Below are 20,697 nucleotides of genomic sequence, written 5' to 3'. Positions count from 1 at the left end.
ACTTGGAGCGCAATAGTGTTAAGAGCTAGGCCTTCAGAAGCACAGGGTATGTCTGCAGGAGGTCAGTTTTGAGAGTTTGGGTAACAGAAACAAAGCAGAGCACCCAGCAGCACAGAGTATTTCAGGGTAGTGATGTAATACACTGTACATTATTCTTGATATTGACAATCTCTGGTGCTTCTGTACTTGCAGACGGCTGCTGAATCCTCTCCAGAGGAGAACGGGCCCTTATCTCCAGCCGCTCAGGTAATGTCTGATCCCTGTGATCGCCACTGATCAAGGACGGAACCTTCAAGATGCTACAAATTAAACATTTGTCTTCCTCTTCTTGATCAGGGCCAGGACTCGCCCCTTCAAGGACCTCGCATTAAACACGTGTGCCGTCATCCAGCCGTGGCCCTGGGACAGCCACGCGCCATGATCCCGGAAGACATCCCCAGACTCAGCGCCTTACCGCTATGTGAGAGGGAGGCTGCTGAGCCTCCAGCGCCCCCCGAAGGTGGAAACTTTTCCTTTTTTTTTTTTTTTTTGTTTAGTTTTTTTAAATAGAAAGAACTATAATTTATACTCTGATTCTTCAGACGGGTCTTCTGCCTCTGAGCCGGAGACCATCACGGTGGTGAAGCAGAGGCCAGTGAGGCAGCCCCCGCCTCCTCCGCCGCGTAGACCGAAGCCTGTATCCAGGGCTAAGCTACGCATGACCAGGTGCGGGGAATGTAAAGGCTGCTCTGTGACGGAGGACTGCGGGACCTGTGTCAACTGCCTGGACAAAACCAAATTTGGCGGCCCCAACACCAAGAAGCAATGTTGTGTGTAAGTATAGAATCTACACATGGTGGGGGGAGGGGCTGTTCTCGGTCTCTGCAATGACCCCCCTCTCTCTCCGTAGGTACAAGCGTTGCGATGTGATTGAGGCCCGCCGGCTGCAGAGATTGGCACACAAAGGTGAGTGATCCTCTAAGGCAAGAAACGTGGTTCAATATTTTGTCTATTATATCTCACAGCTCCAACATCTCCCCCTACAGGACGGAAAGCGATCAGGCACCTCTCCGCACGTGACAGCGCCTCCGAATCTGACGAATCCTTCACCGATCCTTTCCGAAACGAAGACACGGAAGCTTCCGACCGTCTGGAAAGCGCACAGACGACCCAACGCAAATCCAGCCGCCGCTGCGTAAGGCAGCGCCCCTGCTACGACCTCTTCCCCGATTCCGAAGACTCAGACTACGACCCGAGCCCCAGCGCCCCCCGCCGCAAGCAGAGACGGGAGTCTGGTAAGTGCAAGTGGATTCTGCTGTGTTTTTATCCCCCCCTAATATTAGTGATCCTAAAGGGAACCTGTCAGCAGGTGAGACCATACAGACTACAGCCAGTGTTATGTAATGTCCCTGGAGCTGTGTGTAATCATAACTATGTCCATAGCAGCTTTGTAATATAGGTTTATATTCCAGGATTGTGGTACATGCTTTCCGGGCATGTCCTCACACTGCTGTGCTCTGTGGAAAGTGTTATGCTTTGTCCCTGTGGTTCTGTGTAATCACACCTTGGTTTATGGTTATGAAGTATGGATTTATATTCTAGGATTGTATCTTCTCCAAGTGCTCTGGTGATATGTCCTCACACTGCTGTGCTCTCAGCCTTTTGCATTGAACATCATCACAATCCCCCCTCCCCCCTGATCTGAGTAAAAGCTTCAGTAGGTTTGCCGACTATAGAAGTCACTTAGAGTAGAGGAACAGTTTAGTACACAGAGCTAAGAGCACAGCAGTGAGAGGGCACTCTCCCAGTGCACTGGGAGATGCTACAATCCTGGAATTTAAATACAAATTAGTCACATGACGCACAAAGATATGGTTACAGCAATCTCCAGGGATATCTTTGTGTATGTTAGTAGCAGCAGGACTGTGAAATATGGATTTACATTCCAGTATTGTAGCTTCTCCATGTGCACTGGGGGCGAGTCCTCTCACTGCTGTGCTCTTAGCTCTGTGTATTGAACTGCTCCAAAGTTGCTCTTCTCTGAGTGACTTCTATAGTTTTTAAACAGAAGGGATTGTGGAGCAATTCACTGTAGAGTGCACAGAGCACAGCTGTGTGAGGACATGGAGAAGCTACAATCCTAGAATGTAAATCTTTCACAGTCCTGCCTCCACTAGCACACACAAAGGTATACTTACACAGCACTCCTGGGACAATACCTAACACTTTTTCTGCAGAGAGCGCAGTAGTGTGAGGACACAGTCCTGCTATTTCACAGTCGTCCTGCTAATAACATAAGCACAGAACTGGTTAAGCATCTCTCCAGAGACGCTAACTATATCCCTGGCTGCAGTTTTCGTGGTCACACCTGCTGACAGGTTCCCTTTAAAGTGTTCTGTACCTTAGTAACTGGGGCCGAGGTAACCTGGTGTCTTCAGGCAAGTTCCTTATATACTCAACTTCAGGATCTCTGATTCGGCGGTCAGTAGGAACATAATTGTGTATATTGGAAGGGACAAAACTTATCCTAAACTTCACAGCTGAGGGTTTGGTGCCGCTCTCTCTATTATAGATGACACCGATACAATGTAACCACTTACTGTCCTGCAATCTGTCTCATAGATCCCTCCCCATCTGTGATAGTTTGTTACAATGTATCGGTGTGAGTAGAATGTATTGTTCTGGAGTCCAAGCTTATTGGTTCAGATTCAGTTGTGACAAAAACCCTTATTCAAGAATAGTATTCACTGACCGCAAGCAGAGATCTGATGAAGATCAGACTGGCGCGAGTGTCGGGTATTGGAACCCGGTGATGGGTGTTATTGTATCTTGGTTAGTAGCAGCAGGATTGTGTGGTATACGTTTATATGGATTGCAGGTTCCCTAAGTGTCATCGCACTACTGTGCTCTTGGCTCTCTTCAGCCAAAAACCTGCCAAGCAGAGGGTAGGCACAGACATATGAGCTAAAGTCTTAAAATAACCCTGTAAATCACAGTCCTGCTGCTACTAACAAACACAAAGGTATGGTTACACAGACCTCCAGGAACAATACCTAACATGGACTGCAGTCTGTATGGGGGTTATACTTGCTGACAGGTTCCCGTTAAAGGGATATTCCTGCTGTCGGACCCATTGCCATATGCTGGTATGACAGCTGGAGGATCCCTTTAATTGGGCTGTGTTACCTCGGCCCGTCCTTCTATACTGTGTAGAACCTCTGACGTTTGGCGAGTGTCTTCAGCTAATTTGCTTTGTTTGTCCCCACAAATAGAGAGTAACAACGTGATTTCTAGGGGAAAAAAATCTGTTTCTTCTCATGTCACAGATTTGCTTCCCCAGGACTCGGAGGAGCAGAGTAAACCCCGCAGAACCCCGCAGCAGCCCCTGATCCTCCGAGCCAGGTCTGGGCCGGAGCCGGTAAGTCCCCACCCCCACCTAAAAAGCTATAGAACAGAACGCTCATGGTCTGGGTCTTGATTTGACCCTTTTACCTTCTTGTGTTTCCTTCCCTCCAGGACTCTATGGTGAACGGTTCATCAACCAAGATCAAATCTTCTGATGGAACGCATCGCTTACGTGTGGATTTTAAGGTTTGTTGTGGCGTAATGTGCTCAATGATTGCAGATTGGGGGTCCTGAACTGACCATGGAACTTTTTAGTCACCCCTAATGTGTATAAAGGGGCAACTCCCCCCCCCCCCCCCCCATCCTGTGAAGATGTCATAGTAAATAGACTGATATTGCTTGTTTAACCCCTTTAATGCTGCAGAGGTGACTCTGATCCCAGTCATTGGTGCAAAATTTTGGCTGTATATTTCACATGTTTTGTGTGTGTTTATGTATTTGTGTCCCTGCCCCTCCCCTCGCCCTTGTGTAGTCGTGTAGTCTGAAATTTACATTGGCAGAATCTTTCCCACTTCCTTCCTCTCAAACCCCTCCTGTGCTGTGTCCTGCAGGAGGACTGTGACTTGCAGAACGTGTGGCTGATGGGGGGACTCAGCATCCTGACCTCTGTACCCATAACGCCAACGCACGTGTGCCTGCTGTGCGCCAGCCGCGGGCATCATCAGGTAGGCTGCGCACTTCTTACACCAACAATCCCTGGTTTTCATTATCTCGTCCTCCTTCTCACCTCTGACCTTTCTCTCCCTCCAGTTCTTGTACTGTCAGGTGTGCTGTGAACCTTTCCACACATTCTGCCTGGAGGAGTCCGAGCGGCCTCTACCCGAGCAGGAGGACAGCTGGTGCTGCCAAAGATGCAAGTTCTGCAATGTGTGCGGACGCAAGGGGAAGGCCAAAAAGGTGAGTCCTACCCTCTACGTAGAGTCCCCCTTGTGATTTTACTTGGTGTAGAACTGTCTCCCTTTTTCATACCTTGAGTATTGGCTCCGTCCAGAGCTGTCCTCACACTGCTGGGTTCTGTGCTCTCTGCAATAACCAGTTCACAACCTCTCTGAGTGTGAAATCTTAAGTTTTTACTATGAGTTTTCTCCTTCTCTCCCTGCAGCCTTTACTGGAGTGTGAACTATGTCAGACAAACTACCACATCAACTGTCTGGGTCCAAATTATTCCGTCAAACCACCTCGCAGCAGGAAAGGCTGGGTAAGTAAAGGGGTTACCCCATAACTCATTGGGGCAAATAAGCAGAATGGGCATGGCAGTTCTCCAGCACAATGATGCGATAACCTTCGGAGATGGGTCGTCAGTATGGGACCTGTGCGGTTCTTGACACTGTTTTAAGTGACCGAAGGTAAAGCGGCCTTAATAACGTGCACATCTCTGTGCGTTTTGTAATTTTTGTGCCTGGTACACGTAGCTATTTTATAGACCTGCATTACCATTCAAAGCCACTAGAGTATGTATAGCGCTGTGCTCGGTCAGTTCACTGCACTCGCCACTAGAGGGCACTCAATGCCTCCACATGTGCACAGCTCTCATTGACTGCAAGTCAGAAAGCCTGCCCCTAGTGGTGGCCACAGGCAAAAGTAAAATGTTTCCATATTTTTCTCGGTGCATGAGCACAATGTGATTAACCCTTCAATGTGTTTCTTGCAGCTTTGCTCATCCTGCATTCGTTGCAAGAGCTGCGGAGCTTCTCCTGCTGTGGAGGCAGATATGGAGCTAACAGAAGGTGGTAACCTGTGTACAGAATGCTCCAGCCTGTATAATAAAGGTGAGGCGGCTGCCCCTTCTGTCTCTGCCCTGACTCTTCGGTTCTGACCCCTACATTCTGATTCTGCTCTCACCGCATCCATCCATGGTAAAACTTTGACCCCCTGGTCTCTAATTATGCTATAGGAACCCTTCTTTTTGGTCTTGCTTTGATCCCTTGTCCCCTATTCTGCTATAGGACACACTTTTATATTTGGGTATGCCCTGACCACTTCTTCCTGTCTCTGCTGTTAGGCCCTGCTCTCCCAATTTTGCTTAAGGGACCCTCCTATTTTGATATCTTACCCCTGTTTCCCAATTCTTCTACAGGGACCCTCCTCTCAGGCTCTGCTCTACCCCCGATCCCTAATTTTCCTACAGATACACTTTTTTTTTTTTTGATCATATCTTTTTTTTATTGGTTTTTTAAAACCTTTTATACATAACCACAACTTCCCCCTCCCACCCTCTGACACAATACAGACACACTATTATTTGGATATGCTCTTACCCCCTGTTCCCCAATCAGGTTAGAGATTCTTAACTTTTACGTCTCAGCCATGGCCCCTGCATCCCGATTCTGCTCTCGTAGTTATTCCTGGACTCTATGCCCCTTCAGGGTCTTCTCTGAGGGCTGCCAAGGGACCTTTCTTTTTGGTCTTGCTCCCCGATTGTTCTTTAGGACCCCCCTCTCTGGTTCTCGCTGGACCACAGCTTCCCCTTTGGTTTTGGCTGTGCTCTTACCCCTCACAGAGCAGACCCTGGCCCTGGAACCACCAGACCTTCTTATCTGGTTTCTCTTTGCAGGAAATTTCTGCCCCATCTGCAATCGCTGCTACGAAGAAAACGACTATGAGAGCAAAATGATTCAGTGTGTAAAATGTGTGAAGTGGGTGCACTCCAAGTGTGAGGGGCTCTCAGGTGAGTGGCACCATGTCCACCCCACCCCCCCCACCCCCGACGTGTCGTCCTCCTCTTGTACCTGTTATCACATCTGTCTTCATGCTGTCGTATTACAGACGAGGGATACGAGATCCTGTCCAACCTTCCCGAGAGTGTGGTGTACACCTGCCCCCCGTGTCTGGACGGCTCCAGCGCTATATGGCGGGAGGCCATGCTATCAGAGCTTACCGCCGGCATCCATGACGTCCTACAGGGGCTACTCACCTCAACGTTTTTCAGACCACTCATGCACTGTGTACAGGTAAGTTAATATTGGTTACTTGGTGACAGCGAGCAGAGATCTTGCTCTCTTGGATGGTTTAAAATATGGTACCACTTTAAGGGGAACGTACAAGAAAACCGATCCCATTATTTATTACCTCCTGAGCTCCATCTAGTGGTGGCACCTTCAGGACGCAGCAGCGCTTTTTTTCTGTGCTATAGTTCTCATGTTATCTTGCATCTGCTTCGTCACAGTGTAAAAGTGGAGAAAACGAGGGGAAGTGTCACCATACGCCCTGCGATCTAGAGTCCCTGGGTCACCTGATAGAGGAAGGTTACTACAACTCGATAGTGAGTATTGATCCCTACTCTCCACTCTGATCCTTTCCCAGCTGTTACTCTTTCACACATTTAATTCTCTTCCACCTCGTCAGGCCACGTTCAACGATGATGTTGTTTGGATTATACAACAAGCGATGAAGAGCGGCCACTTGGATAAACATGAGGAAGCCGTGAAGAAACTGTATATCGAGGTAAGTGCCAGTTGCCTTACAGGATAAGTAATGTCATGTATGTACACAGTGACTGCTCCAGCAGCAGAATAGTGAGTGCAGCTCTGGGGTATAATACAGGATGTAACTTAGTACAGGATAAGTAATGTCATGTATATACACAGTGACTGCACCAGCAGCAGAATAGTGAGTGCAGCTCTGGGGTATAATACAGGATGTAACTCAGGATCAGTACAGGATAGGTAATGTCATGTATATACACAGTGACTGCACCAGCAGCAGAATAGTGAGTGCAGCTCTGGAGTATAATACAGGGTGTAACTCAGGATCAGTACAGGATAAGTAATGTCATGTATGTATACAGTGACTGCACCACCAGCAGAATAGTGAGTGCAGCTCTGGAGTATAATACAGGATGTAACTCAGGATCAGTACAGGATAAGTAATGTCATGTATGTACACAGTGACTGCACCAGCAGCAGAATAGTGAGTGCAGCTCTGGAGTATAATACAGGGTGTAACTCAGGATCAGTACAGGATAAGTAATGTCATGTATGTACAGTGACTGCACCAGCAGCAGAATAGTGAGTGCAGCTCTGGAGTATAATACAGGATGTAACTCAGGATCAGTACAGGATAAGTAATGTCATGTATGTACACAGTGACTGCACCAGCAGCAGAATAGTGAGTGCAGCTCTGGAGTATAATACAGGATGTAACTCAGGATCAGTACAGGATAAGTAATGTCATGTATGTACACAGTGACTGCACCAGCAGCAGAATAGTGAGTGCAGCTCTGGGGTATAATACAGGATGTAACTTAGTACAGGATAAGTAATGTCATGTATGTACACAGTCACTGCTCCAGCAGCAGAATAGTGAGTGCAGCTCTGGGGTATAATACAGGATGTAACTCAGGATCAGTACAGGATAGGTAATGTCATGTATATACACAGTGACTGCACCAGCAGCAGAATAGTGAGTGCAGCTCTGGGGTATAATACAGGATGTAACTCAGGATCAGTACAGGATAGGTAATGTCATGTATATACACAGTGACTGCACCAGCAGCAGAATAGTGAGTGCAGCTCTGGAGTATAATACAGGGTGTAACTCAGGATCAGTACAGGATAAGTAATGTCATGTATGTATACAGTGACTGCACCACCAGCAGAATAGTGAGTGCAGCTCTGGAGTATAATACAGGATGTAACTCAGGATCAGTACAGGATAAGTAATGTCATGTATGTACACAGTGACTGCACCAGCAGCAGAATAGTGAGTGCAGCTCTGGAGTATAATACAGGGTGTAACTCAGGATCAGTACAGGATAAGTAATGTCATGTATGTACAGTGACTGCACCAGCAGCAGAATAGTGAGTGCAGCTCTGGAGTATAATACAGGATGTAACTCAGGATCAGTACAGGATAAGTAATGTCATGTATGTACACAGTGACTGCACCAGCAGCAGAATAGTGAGTGCAGCTCTGGAGTATAATACAGGATGTAACTCAGGATCAGTACAGAATAAGTAATGTCATGTATGTACACAGTGACTCCACCAGCAGCAGAATAGTGAGTGCAGCTCTGGAGTATAATACAGGATGTAACTCAGGATCAGTACAGGATAAGTAATGTCATGTATGTACACAGTGACTCCACCAGCAGCAGAATAGTGAGTGCAGCTCTGGGGTATAATACAGGATGTAACTCAGGATCAGTACAGGATAAGTAATGTCATGTATGTACACAGTGACTGCACCAGCAGAATAGTGAGTGCAGCTCTGGGGTATAATACAGGATGTAACTCAGGATCAGTACAGGATAAGTAATGTCATGTATGTACACAGTGACTGCACCAGTAGAATAGTGAGTGCAGCTCTGGAGTATAATACAGGATGTAACTCAGGATCAGTACAGGATAAGTAATGTCATGTATGTACACAGTGACTGCACCAGCAGCAGAATAGTGAGTGCAGCTCTGGAGTATAATACAGGATGTAACTCAGGATCAGTACAGGATAAGTAATGTCATGTATATACACAGTGACTGCACCAGCAGCAGAATAGTGAGTGCAGATCTGGAGTATAATGCAGGATGTAACTCAGGATCAGTACAGGATAAGTAATGTCATGTATGTACACAGTGACTGCACCAGCAGCAGAATAGTGAGTGCAGCTCTGGAGTATAATACAGGATGTAACTCAGGATCAGTACAGGATAAGTAATGTCATGTATGTACACAGTGACTGCACCAGCAGCAGAATAGTGAGTGCAGCTCTGGAGTATAATACAGGATGTAACTCAGGATCAGTACAGGATAAGTAATGTCATGTATATACACAGTGACTGCACCAGCAGCAGAATAGTGAGTGCAGATCTGGAGTATAATACACTTTTGATATGTTAATCTTTTGTTTGTTTGCAGTTGATGGAGAAACCCTTCACCTGGTTTAATGTTGAAGACTCCAAATACTGGGAGAAGAACCACAAATCTGTGAATAAGTGAGTGCAGTTGTCCAATGTGATATTGTGGATGGTGATACTGCAGTGGATCTGTATACTGACCGGATCTGGTTCTGTTACAGTGGGCTCCTCCCTCACGCAGTGGTGCCCCCGTACCCGGATCATACCTATGCCCATTGGCGGGAGAGAGAAGACGGCTCCTTGTCTAGTAATGGAATCAAGCCGCTCCCTGTGTCCCCTGAGAAAGGTACCGATGCGCTCCCCCTGAGGAGGACACACTCATAGCCTGGCACAATTTTTAAACTTTTATTTTTTTTTTTTTTCCCCCTACTTTTAGTGAAGAGAGAAGTGGAGTCGGGTGTGGATAAGGACAAGGATTCCCGTCAGTGCGCCTTGTGTCTTAAGTACGGAGATGATGAGCCAAAGGTGAATGATCTTCCGCTAAATATAAGGTGTTGTCTGTCCCTAGGAAAGCTGGGTGATCACCAGTGTGGCTGCCATGGTTCCCAGTATCTTAGAGCAATACGAGGGGATGAGTACTGCCTTCTCCTTCACTGTCACCCAGCTTTCCTTTACACCTGAATGACGGCCTCTAATGCTGGGTGCAGCCAATCTCCTTCACACCGGTTGTTCTCTGCCCCCTAGGACGCCGGAAGACTACTTTATATCGGCCAGAACGAGTGGACCCACATCAACTGCGCCATCTGGTCGGCCGAGGTCTTCGAGGAGAACGACGGGTCCTTGAAAAACGTGCACGCCGCCGTGGCTCGGGGGCGACAGCTGGTAAGTGAGAAGTTCTCCTAATCGAACAACTCAGGCCGGAGCCCATTCCTATAGATGTCAGAACCACAAACCTCATAGGGCATGAGATTCTTACCTTTAATATAACACCAGAACCATGTTATAGAATAAGAGAGAGGGATATCTTTAGTTACCCTCCCACTGCAGCCTCTAAACTTGACTCGTCTCAGGCAAATATGAATCGTCTTGCTGCGTTGAGATGAGTCAATTTTAGAGGCTGCAGGGGTAGTATCACTTCAAAAGTGATCCACAGTACCTGACAATAAGATTTTTGTGTCATGGCACAAGATTTTCAGATTCCATCAAGCTTATGAGCTTCATAGCTGGACATATAGACAGTTGAATAACGGGCAGTAGCTGGACCTTTATGTCATCTATTAGATGAGATTCTTACCTTTAATATGACACCAGCAGCATGTTTCTAGGATCTATAGAACTGAAGATAGAGAGGTGCAACCTATAAACTTGACTTATCTCATGTAAAAATGAGCAGAGTAGAGTCATATTTGCCAGACTTCGGAGGAAATTTTTGATCGGTTAAAGAGTGAGATTTCACATGGGAGGGAATTCTAGAAAGGACATTTCTTACTGACCTGAGAGGGGCTGGTAGTGTAATAGGGTAACGTCTGGTGACCTATTCTTTCTATGTGTTGGTGGGAGTCCTCTGTACACCCTCATTCTGTATTTTCCCCCCTGACAGCGTTGCGAACACTGTATGAAAATTGGCGCCACGGTCGGCTGCTGTCTGTCCACTTGTCAAAGTAACTACCACTTCATGTGCGCGCGGGCCACCCACTGCAGCTTTCAGGATGACAAGAAGATGTTCTGCCAGAAACACACCAAACTGCTGGACGGAACGGTGAGAGCCTAGAACAATCTAGAACAGCTGGGGGGCTCTACACCCCACTCTGAGTCCTCTCTTACACCCTTTCTCCCCTGTACTTGTGCGCAGACTGTTTCTGGCGACGGCTTTGAGGTGCTGCGTCGCGTCTACGTGGACTTCGATGGAATCAACTTCAGAAGGAAGTTTCTGCAGGGGCTAGAACCGGACAATATACACATGATGATCGGTGAGCAATCGCCCTGCAGATGGTAACCTCTCCAGTCACATGCAAAGCTGCATTCAGAATTTGGCACCATCCGCATGACCTGCAATAAAATTGTGATTGCAGCTTTGAATGTGACTAGAGATTTAAGATCTGCACAAAAGTTGTACCTGTTATTAACCATTTGTGTTCTTCTCTTCTAAGGTTCCATGAAGATAGACACGCTGGGCATGCTGACGGATCTATCAGTCTCTGAAGGGAAGATTTACCCTGTGGGTTACCAGTAAGTGTCTGGCAGCCGGTCTTTGGGGACTGAATAGATTAGCGACTGGTTTCCCGTATACAACATTGTATCCCTTGTGTCGTCCCCTCTCAGGTGTTCTCGCTTATACTGGAGCACACTGGATGCCAGGCGGCGCTGCTGGTACAAATGTAGGGTGGTCGAGCATCGCCCTAAAGAGGGGGATCTACCCCCGGAATGGCTGGACAGTCAGGATAACAGGACGATCATTCACAGTCCAGGGCACATCCCAGGTAATCATTCTGCACACTAGAGGGCATCGCCTTGATGTATTTGGACTGACAGGGAGAGGGTGTTGCCTTGATGTAGCAGGAGCAACGGTGGGACAGGGGGGTACAGTGCCTTGATGTAGCAGAAGCAGCAGGGGGTGGGTCTCCTTACCATAACAGGAGCAGTCTTCCTGTATCACCATTAGACCGCATTCACATGACCATTGGGGGTCATATGTACGGCTGCAAGCTTGCGTCTATACATATGTCCATCATAGATCAGCAATGGCCGCGCGGAGTGATACGGTGCCGCACACGGTAAAAGATGGGACATTCTATCTTCCCCATGTTACGGCGCAGTGGATCGCTATGGAGAGGAGAGGGGTCCCCCCGTGCAGGCACACGTCACCCATGCGGGCATGCACCCTTAGATTTGTGCTCTTCTGCTCCAAAACTAAGCAGCTGGTTCTGTTGCTCGGCTTTAGTGGACCCTGTTTTCTGTTTCCTACAGCTGAGAAGGTCTCATCCAAACCTCTGACCCCAGAAAGGATCCCCGTCCCTTGCCCACCCCCCTCGGTGCCCATCACCACAGCAGTTGCCCCCCGCTCTTTCAGTGGTGCACGAATGAAGACTCCAAACTACTCTCCATCGCGGCGACCACTAGGAGGAACCTCCCGACCTTTGCCCTCTCCAGGTGAGCGCTGACCCATCGTGCATAGGACAAGATGCAGCTGATGTCTTCCTCCTACCGTCTCCAGTTGCTATAACTGTCTTTTCCCCCCTTCTTAGGGAGTCCATCATCTTCCTCCTTATCCCATCACATCCTGACTGTCAGTGATCCTGAGGTGACTCCTCTTCGGAGAAGCAGACGACCCCCGGTGCCATCACCCAAGGCCACGCGTCAGTCTTCTTCCCGGATCTCGAGTCCTCCTCCTCCCAGCTCCCCGATGGCGATCACTCGCCGCTCCTCGGCTGAGATGGAGACCACGGTCCCGATTCTCTGTGTCATAGGTGACGCTTCTCCTCGGTCGGTCACTAGTCCGTTGCGATGTGGAGCGCAGCTGACCGTTGGCGCTGAGGCCCTGGAGGAGGAATCGGAGGGGGGAAGTAGCTCGGAGGAGGACGCAGGGGACCAGTACTATGGACTGACGAGGACTGTGGTGTCCCACGAGCCTCTGAGCCCTCTACTATCTACTGTAACGTCCGGACATATTGACCAGCTTGATGGCATCCATGACGGTACCGATAGTGAGGACACATCACAGAACCACAATGGACCCCTGAGTAGCGGTAAGACCCCCACCCACCTGCCTTCTGATATAGTGGAGTTTGTGCTAAAGGCGGTTGGGGAATCGGGGGCACAGGGGCAGCAGGAGAGGCCCTCACCAGCCGCGACCACCTCCACCGTCATCCTCAACGGGCTCACAGCAACCCCCCTGTCTAATGGCACAATCCAAGGACCGCCACCCCTCAGGGACCCACCGCAAGTGCAAAGGGTGTGTCGCCCCCTCATGGGCATGCCCTCTAATGGCCCCCTATGCCCCGCCGAGCCTGGCACAGTCACCCTGGGCAACTCAGGATCCAATATCCTATTACTCAACAAGCAAACGGGCCAGATGCTTATAAACGTGCAGGGCAGCGGGCCGGACCGGGCCACCAATCCTCCACTGGAGATCTCCAAACCGGACAGCATCACCATCACAAGACTCGCCCCTAAAGTAGCCCCCAAGCCGACCAACAAAGTCCCCATCTCTTGTCTTCCTCACACTACTGCATCTAAGCTTCCTCCATCAGCACAGTCCAAACCAAACCTTGGCACAGTTTTAATACAGACGGCCCCCGCAGGATCCCCGTCATGGACGTTTCGTGTCCTGCCAATGGTAAACGTGGTACAAGGCAGCGGGCAGCTCACACTGGGGCCACAGGCGGTGATGGCCCCAACAATCTCTGGCATCCCCCAGACTTGTCTCCTGCAGGGCCTTTCTATGAACACAGGACTACTCAGCGTGGCCCCTGCTCCCACCCATCCCCCCACACAAGTGCAGCTGCCCCTCATCCAACCTGCACCCCCTAAACCTGTCCATGTACAACCCATCAGCATGAAGAGACCCGGCAGCGACACCAGCAACGCTTCCAAGAAACCAAAACTTGACTCGTCTAATAAACTGGAACCACTGAATCCGCAGAAGTTAACGCAGTCTGTGGCACTGAACTTTAATTGCACATCAACAAAGACGACTAACACAAGGTAAGTGATTGCTGTCACCAGTGTGTTACACCCCAGAGCTGCACTCACTATTCTGCTGCTGGTGCAGTCACTGTGTACATACATGACATTACTTATCCTGTACTGATCCTGAGTTACATCCTGTATTATACTCCAGAGCTGCACTCACTATTCTGCTGCTGGTGCAGTCACTGTGTACATACATGACATTACTTATCCTGTACTGATCCTGAGTTACATCCTGTATTATACCCCAGAGCTGCACTCACTATTCTGCTGCTGGTGCAGTCACTGTGTACATACATGATATTACTTATCCTGTACTGATCCTGAGTTACATCATGTATTATACTCCAGAGCTGCACTCACTATTCTGCTGCTGGTGCAGTCACTGTGTACATACATGACATTACTCATCCTGTACTGATCCTGAGTTACATCCTGTATTATACTCCAGAGCTGCACTCACTATTCTGCTGCTGGTGCAGTCACTGTGTACATACATGACATTACTCATCCTGTACTGATCCTGAGTTACATCCTGTATTATACTCCAGAGCTGCACTCACTATTCTGCTGCTGGTGCAGTCACTGTGTACATACATGACATTACTTATCCTGTACTGATCCTGAGTTACATCCTGTATTATACCCCAGAGCTGCACTCACTATTCTGCTGCTGGTGCAGTCACTGTGTACATACATGATATTACTTATCCTGTACTGATCCTGAGTTACATCATGTATTATACTCCAGAGCTGCACTCACTATTCTGCTGCTGGTGCAGTCACTGTGTACATACATGACATTACTCATCCTGTACTGATCCTGAGTTACATCCTGTATTATACTCCAGAGCTGCACTCACTATTCTGCTGCTGGTGCAGTCACTGTGTACATACATGACATTACTTATCCTGTACTGATCCTGAGTTACATCCTGTATTATACTCCAGAGCTGCACTCACTATTCTGCTGGTGTAATCACTGTGTACATACATGGCCTTACTTATCCTGTACTGATCCTGAGTTACATCCTGTATTATACTCCAGAGCTGCACTCACTATTCTGCTGCTGGTGCAGTCACTGTGTACATACATGACATTACTTAACCTGTACTGATCCTGAGTTACATCCTGTATTATACTCCAGAGCTGCACTCACTATTCTGCTGCTGGTGCAGTCACTGTGTACATACATGACATTACTTAACCTGTACTGATCCTGAGTTACATCCTGTATTATACTCCAGAGCTGCACTCACTATTCTGCTGCTGGTGCAGTCACTGTGTACAACATACATGACATTACTTATCCTGTACTGATCCTGAGTTACATCCTGTATTATACCCCAGAGCTGCACTCACTATTCTGCTGCTGGTGCAGTCACTGTGTACATACATGACATTACTTATCCTGTACTGATCCTGAGTTACATCCTGTATTATACTCCAGAGCTGCACTCACTATTCTGCTCGTGTAATCACTGTGTACATACATGGCCTTACTTATCCTGTACTGATCCTGAGTTACATCCTGTATTATACTCCAGAGCTGCACTCACTATTCTGCTACTGGTGCAGTCACTGTGTACATACATGACATTACTTAACCTGTACTGATCCTGAGTTACATCCTGTATTATACTCCAGAGCTGCACTCACTATTCTGCTGCTGGTGCAGTCACTGTGTACATACATGACATTACTTATCCTGTACTGATCCTGAGTTACATCCTGTATTATACTCCAGCGCTGCACTCACTATTCTGCTGCTGGTGCAGTCACTGTGTACATACATGACATTACTTATCCTGTACTGATCCTGAGTTACATCCTGTATTGTACTCCAGAGCTGCACTCACTATTCTGCTGCTGGTGCAGTCACTGTGTACATACATGACATTACTTATCCTGTACTGATCCTGAGTTACATCCTGTATTATACTCCAGAGCTGCACTCACTATTCTGCTGCTGGTGCAGTCACTGTGTACATACATGACATTACTTATCCTGTACTGATCCTGAGTTACATCCTGTATTATACACCAGAGCTGCACTCACTATTCTGCTGCTGGTGCAGTCACTGTGTACATACATGACATTACTTATCCTGTAGCGATCCTGAGTTATATCCTGTATTATACTCCAGAGCTGCACTCACTATTCTGCTGCTGGTGCAGTCACTGTGTACATACATGACATTACTTATCCTGTACTGATCCTGAGTTACATCCTGTATTATACACCAGAGCTGCACTCACTATTCTGCTGCTGGTGCAGTCACTGTGTACATACATGACATTACTTATCCTGTAGCGATCCTGAGTTACATCCTGTATTATACTCCAGAGCTGCACTCACTATTCTGCTGCTGGTGCAGTCACTGTGTACATACATGACATTACTTATCCTGTACTGATCCTGAGTTACATCCTGTATTATACACCAGAGCTGCACTCACTATTCTGCTGCTGGTGCAGTCACTGTGTACATACATGACATTACTTATCCTGTAGCGATCCTGAGTTATATCCTGTATTATACTCCAGAGCTGCACTCACTATTCTGCTGCTGGTGCAGTCACTGTGTACATACATGACATTACTTATCCTGTACTGATCCTGAGTTACATCCTGTATTATACTCCAGAGCTGCACTCACTATTCTGCTGCTGGTGCAGTCACTGTGTACATACATGACATTACTTATCCTGTACTGATCCTGAGTTACATCCTGTATTATACTCCAGAGCTGCACTCACTATTCTGCTGCTGGTGCAGTCACTGTGTACATACATGACATTACTTATCCTGTACTGATCCTGAGTTACATCCTGTATTATACCCCAGAGCTGCACTCACTATTCTGCTGCTGGTGCAGTCACTGTGTACATACATGACATTACTTATCCTGTACTGATCCTGAGTTACATCCAGTATTATACCCCAGAGCTGCACTCACTATTCTGCTGCTGGTGCAGTCACTGTGTACATACATGACATTACTTATCCTGTACTGATCCTGAGTTACATCCTGTATTATACCCCAGAGCTGCACTCACTATTCTGCTGCTGGTGCAGTCACTGTCTACATACATGACATTACTTATCCTGTACTGATCCTGTATTATACTCCAGAGCTGCACTCACTATTCTGCTGCTGGTGCAGTCACTGTGTACATACATGACATTACTTATCCTGTACTGATCCTGAGTTACATCCTGTATTATACTCCAGGGCTGCACTCACTATTCTGCTGCTGGTGCAGTCACTGTGTACACACATGACATTACTTATCCTGTACTGATCCTGAGTTACATCCTGTATTATACTCCAGAGCTGCACTCACTATTCTGCTGCTGGTGCAATCACTGTGTACATACATGACATTACTTATCCTGTACTGATACTGAGTTACATCCTGTATTATACTCCAGAGCAGCACTCACTATTTTGCTGTTATGTTTTGGTTATAACCTCTGATCCCCTGTTTATAGACCAAAACGTAAGACAAAAGAACCAGTTCTCCGAGATATTTTTGATCTGGACCTGATAGTTGAGGAGGAGGAGCCACGTTTCACCATGAATGGGTGCGTCCTGTCCCCGCTGTTTTATGGGGGGAGATCTGTGTATTTGTTGTAGTTCTGTAGTTTCTCAGATTTTATTATTTGTATATTTAGGCTTCATCTAGACCTCACTGTGGATGTAAAAACTGAGTATCCAACAACGGAATCAGCCAAAGAGTCCCCCACCTCGGAGCACGCCCAAGGTAACGTGACCCCCAGGAGCTCCTGTGTGACCGGCTATATGGGCGCCATTGTTGGTGGTAGAGTCCACACGACTGGTCTTCCAGCTTTCCCAGATGTGTAGCAGTGAACATATTTATTTTCACAGATTTCTCCCCCAATTTTGACGACTTTGAGGACCGATTTCAGGAAGAGAAGGAAAATCTGTTACCGAGAAGAGGCAGCCCCCACCTGCGCTTCGAAATAATCAGCGAGGATGGATTTTACGCCCAGTCTGACAGCGCAGACGGTCAGAGCGTAGTCAGAGGGGGGGGGGTTATCTTTCAATATGTCAGCGAGTGGGCCCCGTGTTGATTGAGGGTGTGGTCTTCCAGTAAAGAAACCTCTTTTACATAAAGGGGTGTTCTGTGTTTTGACATTTGATGACTTCTAATGTAGGTGCTTGGAGAAAAGTGGTTGAAAAGGTGCAGGAGGCTCGAGGTGTCAGCCGGCTCAGACAGTTGTCCTTCTCAGGTGAGTGCCTTTTGTATTATGAGGTTCGTGCAAAAAGATAGCGCCCCACTTTATCCTCTGGTTATGTCTGGTACTGCAGCTCCACATCCGTTTTCACTCAGAGCTCAGCCGCTATACCAGACACAACCTATGGAGACGTGATGCCCTAATTGTGGTAGAAAGCAGCCATGTTCAGAGAGTTCCCTTTTTCCCTCAGGCCTGAAGGGAGCGAGGATGCTGGGAGTCCTGCACGACGCCGTCCTCTTCCTCCTGGAGCAGCTGAGCGGAGGCGAGCGCTGCCGGGGATACAAGTTCCTGTTCCATCCGCAGGAGGTGGAGGAGGAAGAGCTGGTGATCAACCCGTCTGGCTGCGCCCGGAGCGAGTTCTACGTCAGGTACGTACGGGCGTCGATGATCTTTGCCAAAGTTTTGGAAACTTCATATTTTTACATATTTTCTTTTCTCTTTTGCAGGAAATGTACCTTTGACATGTTCAATTTCTTGGCGTCGCAGCATCGCACCCTTCCGGAACTGTGCTCGTACGAAGAAGAGGAGGAGGAGGTGCAGCTGAAGTCCACCAGGTAAGTGGGGCTGAGGTCAGAGGGCGGGTGGAGGGGGTCACTTATTTAAGTGTTCATACATAAACCTTTTGGCGCTGTATTGTCAGGAGGGCGACCAGTCTGGATCTCCCCATGGCCATGAGGTTCCGGCACCTGAAGAAAACTTCTAAGGAGGCGGTCGGGGTCTATAGGTGAGTGTCCCTCCTGCCCCCCCCGGATCTTCCAGGTCTCGTTGTGTTGTGCCCGTTACTCTCCGCTCTTCTTCTCCTCCTCCAGGTCAGCCATTCACGGCCGGGGGCTGTTTTGCAAAAGAAACATTGATGTTGGAGAGATGGTCATCGAGTACTCGGGCATCGTGATCCGCTCCGTGCTGACCGACAAGAGGGAGAAATATTACGACAGCAAGGTGCGCTGCTTCCCCGTAATGGAGAATGTTTCTCTGCTTTCCTTAAATAGTGTGCAGTGTCCCTTAGTGGTGCTGCAATGCTATGGAGTTGAGTCGGTGTGGTAGCTTGTGTCCTCACACTGCTGTGCTCTGTGTATTGATATGCCCCAACAGCCTCTCCTTACTGCTCCGAATGATCACAGCCGTCAGGAAATGGCATTTGCCTAAATAGGGACAGGGCTGTGGAGCAACACATTTTTGTTAATACTTAGAACCCCGAAACCTAATGTGTTGTGTGCTGCCTCACACTGCTGTGCTCTGTGTAACGGACCATGAACTGGCTATAGTACCAATCGAAGAGGAACAGGAATGTGGTGCATTTTAGTGAACGTGTCCAGATCTAATACTTTATCCTCTGCCTCACACTGCTGTGCTCTTAGCTCTCTGCAGTGGGCTGCTCCACAGCCCCTCAACTTTTCTTTGAGTGAGCCGCTTTATGATTGGATAGCGCTGCATTAGCTCAGAGCAGTAAGAAGGTGTACAGAGCACAGCAGTGTGAGGACACTGCTCTTCTCCGGCTACAATCCTGATCTCCCCCTCTTCTTCCAGGGCATTGGATGTTACATGTTCCGCATTGATGACTTTGACGTGGTGGACGCTACGATGCACGGCAACGCGGCGCGTTTCATTAACCACTCGTGCGAGCCCAACTGCTACTCCAGGGTCATCCACGTGGAAGGTCAGAAGCACATCGTCATCTTCGCCCTGCGCAGCATCTACCGCGGCGAGGAGCTGACCTACGACTACAAGTTCCCCATCGAGGACGCCAGCAACAAGCTGCCCTGCAACTGTGGTGCCAAGAAGTGTCGCCGGTACCTCAACTGAGCGCAGCCGGACGCGGAGGTGCAGGCGCTTCCCATGGCGGACGCCCCCCGGGCTGAGAACGATCAATGGTGCTTCCCTCCTGCGCAGGTGGCTGCACGTTACAGCGCAGGGGAAGAGCATCACCGGAAACCGCACTTTACCCCCTGTCCTGACTACAGGGCAGCTCCTCTCCTTCCTCTCAGGGTCCTCTCTATAGTTTCCCTCTCCCCCGCTGCTACTTCCTAATCCTGTGCATCTAGAATGGGGCATTGCTTGGAATGTTGTAGATAGGGGGCGCTGTACTAAGCCGAAAACATCAAGGATGTTCTTCTCTTCTCGTTTTTATAACCAGTGCTTTTCCCATCACTCCCATAGGAAAGCGATGAAATTCGGAATATGAAATTCTCTTTTTTGGGGGTGACAATCATTTTTATCCTTCTGCTGCTACTGACCTCCCCAGACCTGCGATGGTTAACGACCCCCGACCCCCTCCTGCTTTGTATCATGGAGCGTTGTTCTCGCCTCCATCTTCCTGTACTTTTCCCTAGATTTTTTTAACTTTTTTTCTTTTCCTCTTCTCTCTTCCGGGGGATGAGCGGCGAGCGCGACGCTGTTCTCAGAACGTTGAAATCCAAGCGATCGGCGGCGAGAGACTGTACATAGTTGTATAAAGATTTGTAAGGACGTTGGTTTTTCTATGCACTTTTTTTTATTTAAGGACTTGCTGGAGAATAATGAGTCATGTTTCACCTGTTTAGCATTTTAAATAAAAGGAACATTTTGCCA

At 48.2% G+C, this 20,697-nt stretch overlaps 1 protein-coding gene across 2 annotated transcripts in view; it reads left to right on the top strand.

Annotated features, from left to right (window-relative positions):
- The window catches only part of KMT2B (lysine methyltransferase 2B), a 30,986-nt gene extending 10,289 nt beyond the window's left edge, over nt 1-20,697 (top strand). The window contains exons 4-37 of one of the 2 annotated variants that reach the window (XM_072155157.1): nt 193-246; nt 337-499; nt 582-813; nt 890-945; nt 1,026-1,274; nt 3,306-3,397; nt 3,496-3,570; nt 3,936-4,049; nt 4,135-4,281; nt 4,487-4,582; nt 5,036-5,153; nt 5,939-6,052; nt 6,151-6,335; nt 6,551-6,646; nt 6,730-6,828; nt 9,238-9,314; nt 9,398-9,522; nt 9,613-9,701; nt 9,921-10,058; nt 10,777-10,935; nt 11,029-11,146; nt 11,327-11,405; nt 11,499-11,656; nt 12,144-12,326; nt 12,422-13,880; nt 17,362-17,454; nt 17,545-17,633; nt 17,759-17,899; nt 18,049-18,123; nt 18,320-18,497; nt 18,576-18,683; nt 18,770-18,853; nt 18,939-19,068; nt 19,657-20,697. In XM_072155157.1, the coding sequence (XP_072011258.1) occupies nt 193-246; nt 337-499; nt 582-813; nt 890-945; nt 1,026-1,274; nt 3,306-3,397; nt 3,496-3,570; nt 3,936-4,049; nt 4,135-4,281; nt 4,487-4,582; nt 5,036-5,153; nt 5,939-6,052; nt 6,151-6,335; nt 6,551-6,646; nt 6,730-6,828; nt 9,238-9,314; nt 9,398-9,522; nt 9,613-9,701; nt 9,921-10,058; nt 10,777-10,935; nt 11,029-11,146; nt 11,327-11,405; nt 11,499-11,656; nt 12,144-12,326; nt 12,422-13,880; nt 17,362-17,454; nt 17,545-17,633; nt 17,759-17,899; nt 18,049-18,123; nt 18,320-18,497; nt 18,576-18,683; nt 18,770-18,853; nt 18,939-19,068; nt 19,657-19,932 (5,649 nt within the window). In that variant the 3' untranslated portion in view covers nt 19,933-20,697. Of the gene's footprint in view, nt 1-192; nt 247-336; nt 500-581; nt 814-889; nt 946-1,025; nt 1,275-3,251; nt 3,398-3,495; nt 3,571-3,935; nt 4,050-4,134; nt 4,282-4,486; nt 4,583-5,035; nt 5,154-5,938; nt 6,053-6,150; nt 6,336-6,550; nt 6,647-6,729; nt 6,829-9,237; nt 9,315-9,397; nt 9,523-9,612; nt 9,702-9,920; nt 10,059-10,776; nt 10,936-11,028; nt 11,147-11,326; nt 11,406-11,498; nt 11,657-12,143; nt 12,327-12,421; nt 13,881-17,361; nt 17,455-17,544; nt 17,634-17,758; nt 17,900-18,048; nt 18,124-18,319; nt 18,498-18,575; nt 18,684-18,769; nt 18,854-18,938; nt 19,069-19,656 lie in introns of both variants that reach the window. The other variant, XM_072155156.1, reaches the window with a different exon arrangement.

Source organism: Engystomops pustulosus, chromosome 6, assembly GCF_040894005.1.
Source record: "Engystomops pustulosus chromosome 6, aEngPut4.maternal, whole genome shotgun sequence".
In the NCBI taxonomy this organism is placed as follows: Eukaryota; Metazoa; Chordata; class Amphibia; order Anura; family Leptodactylidae; genus Engystomops; species Engystomops pustulosus.
Note: the sequence above shows the minus strand (reverse complement) of the source record. Positions and strands in the feature narration are given on the sequence as shown.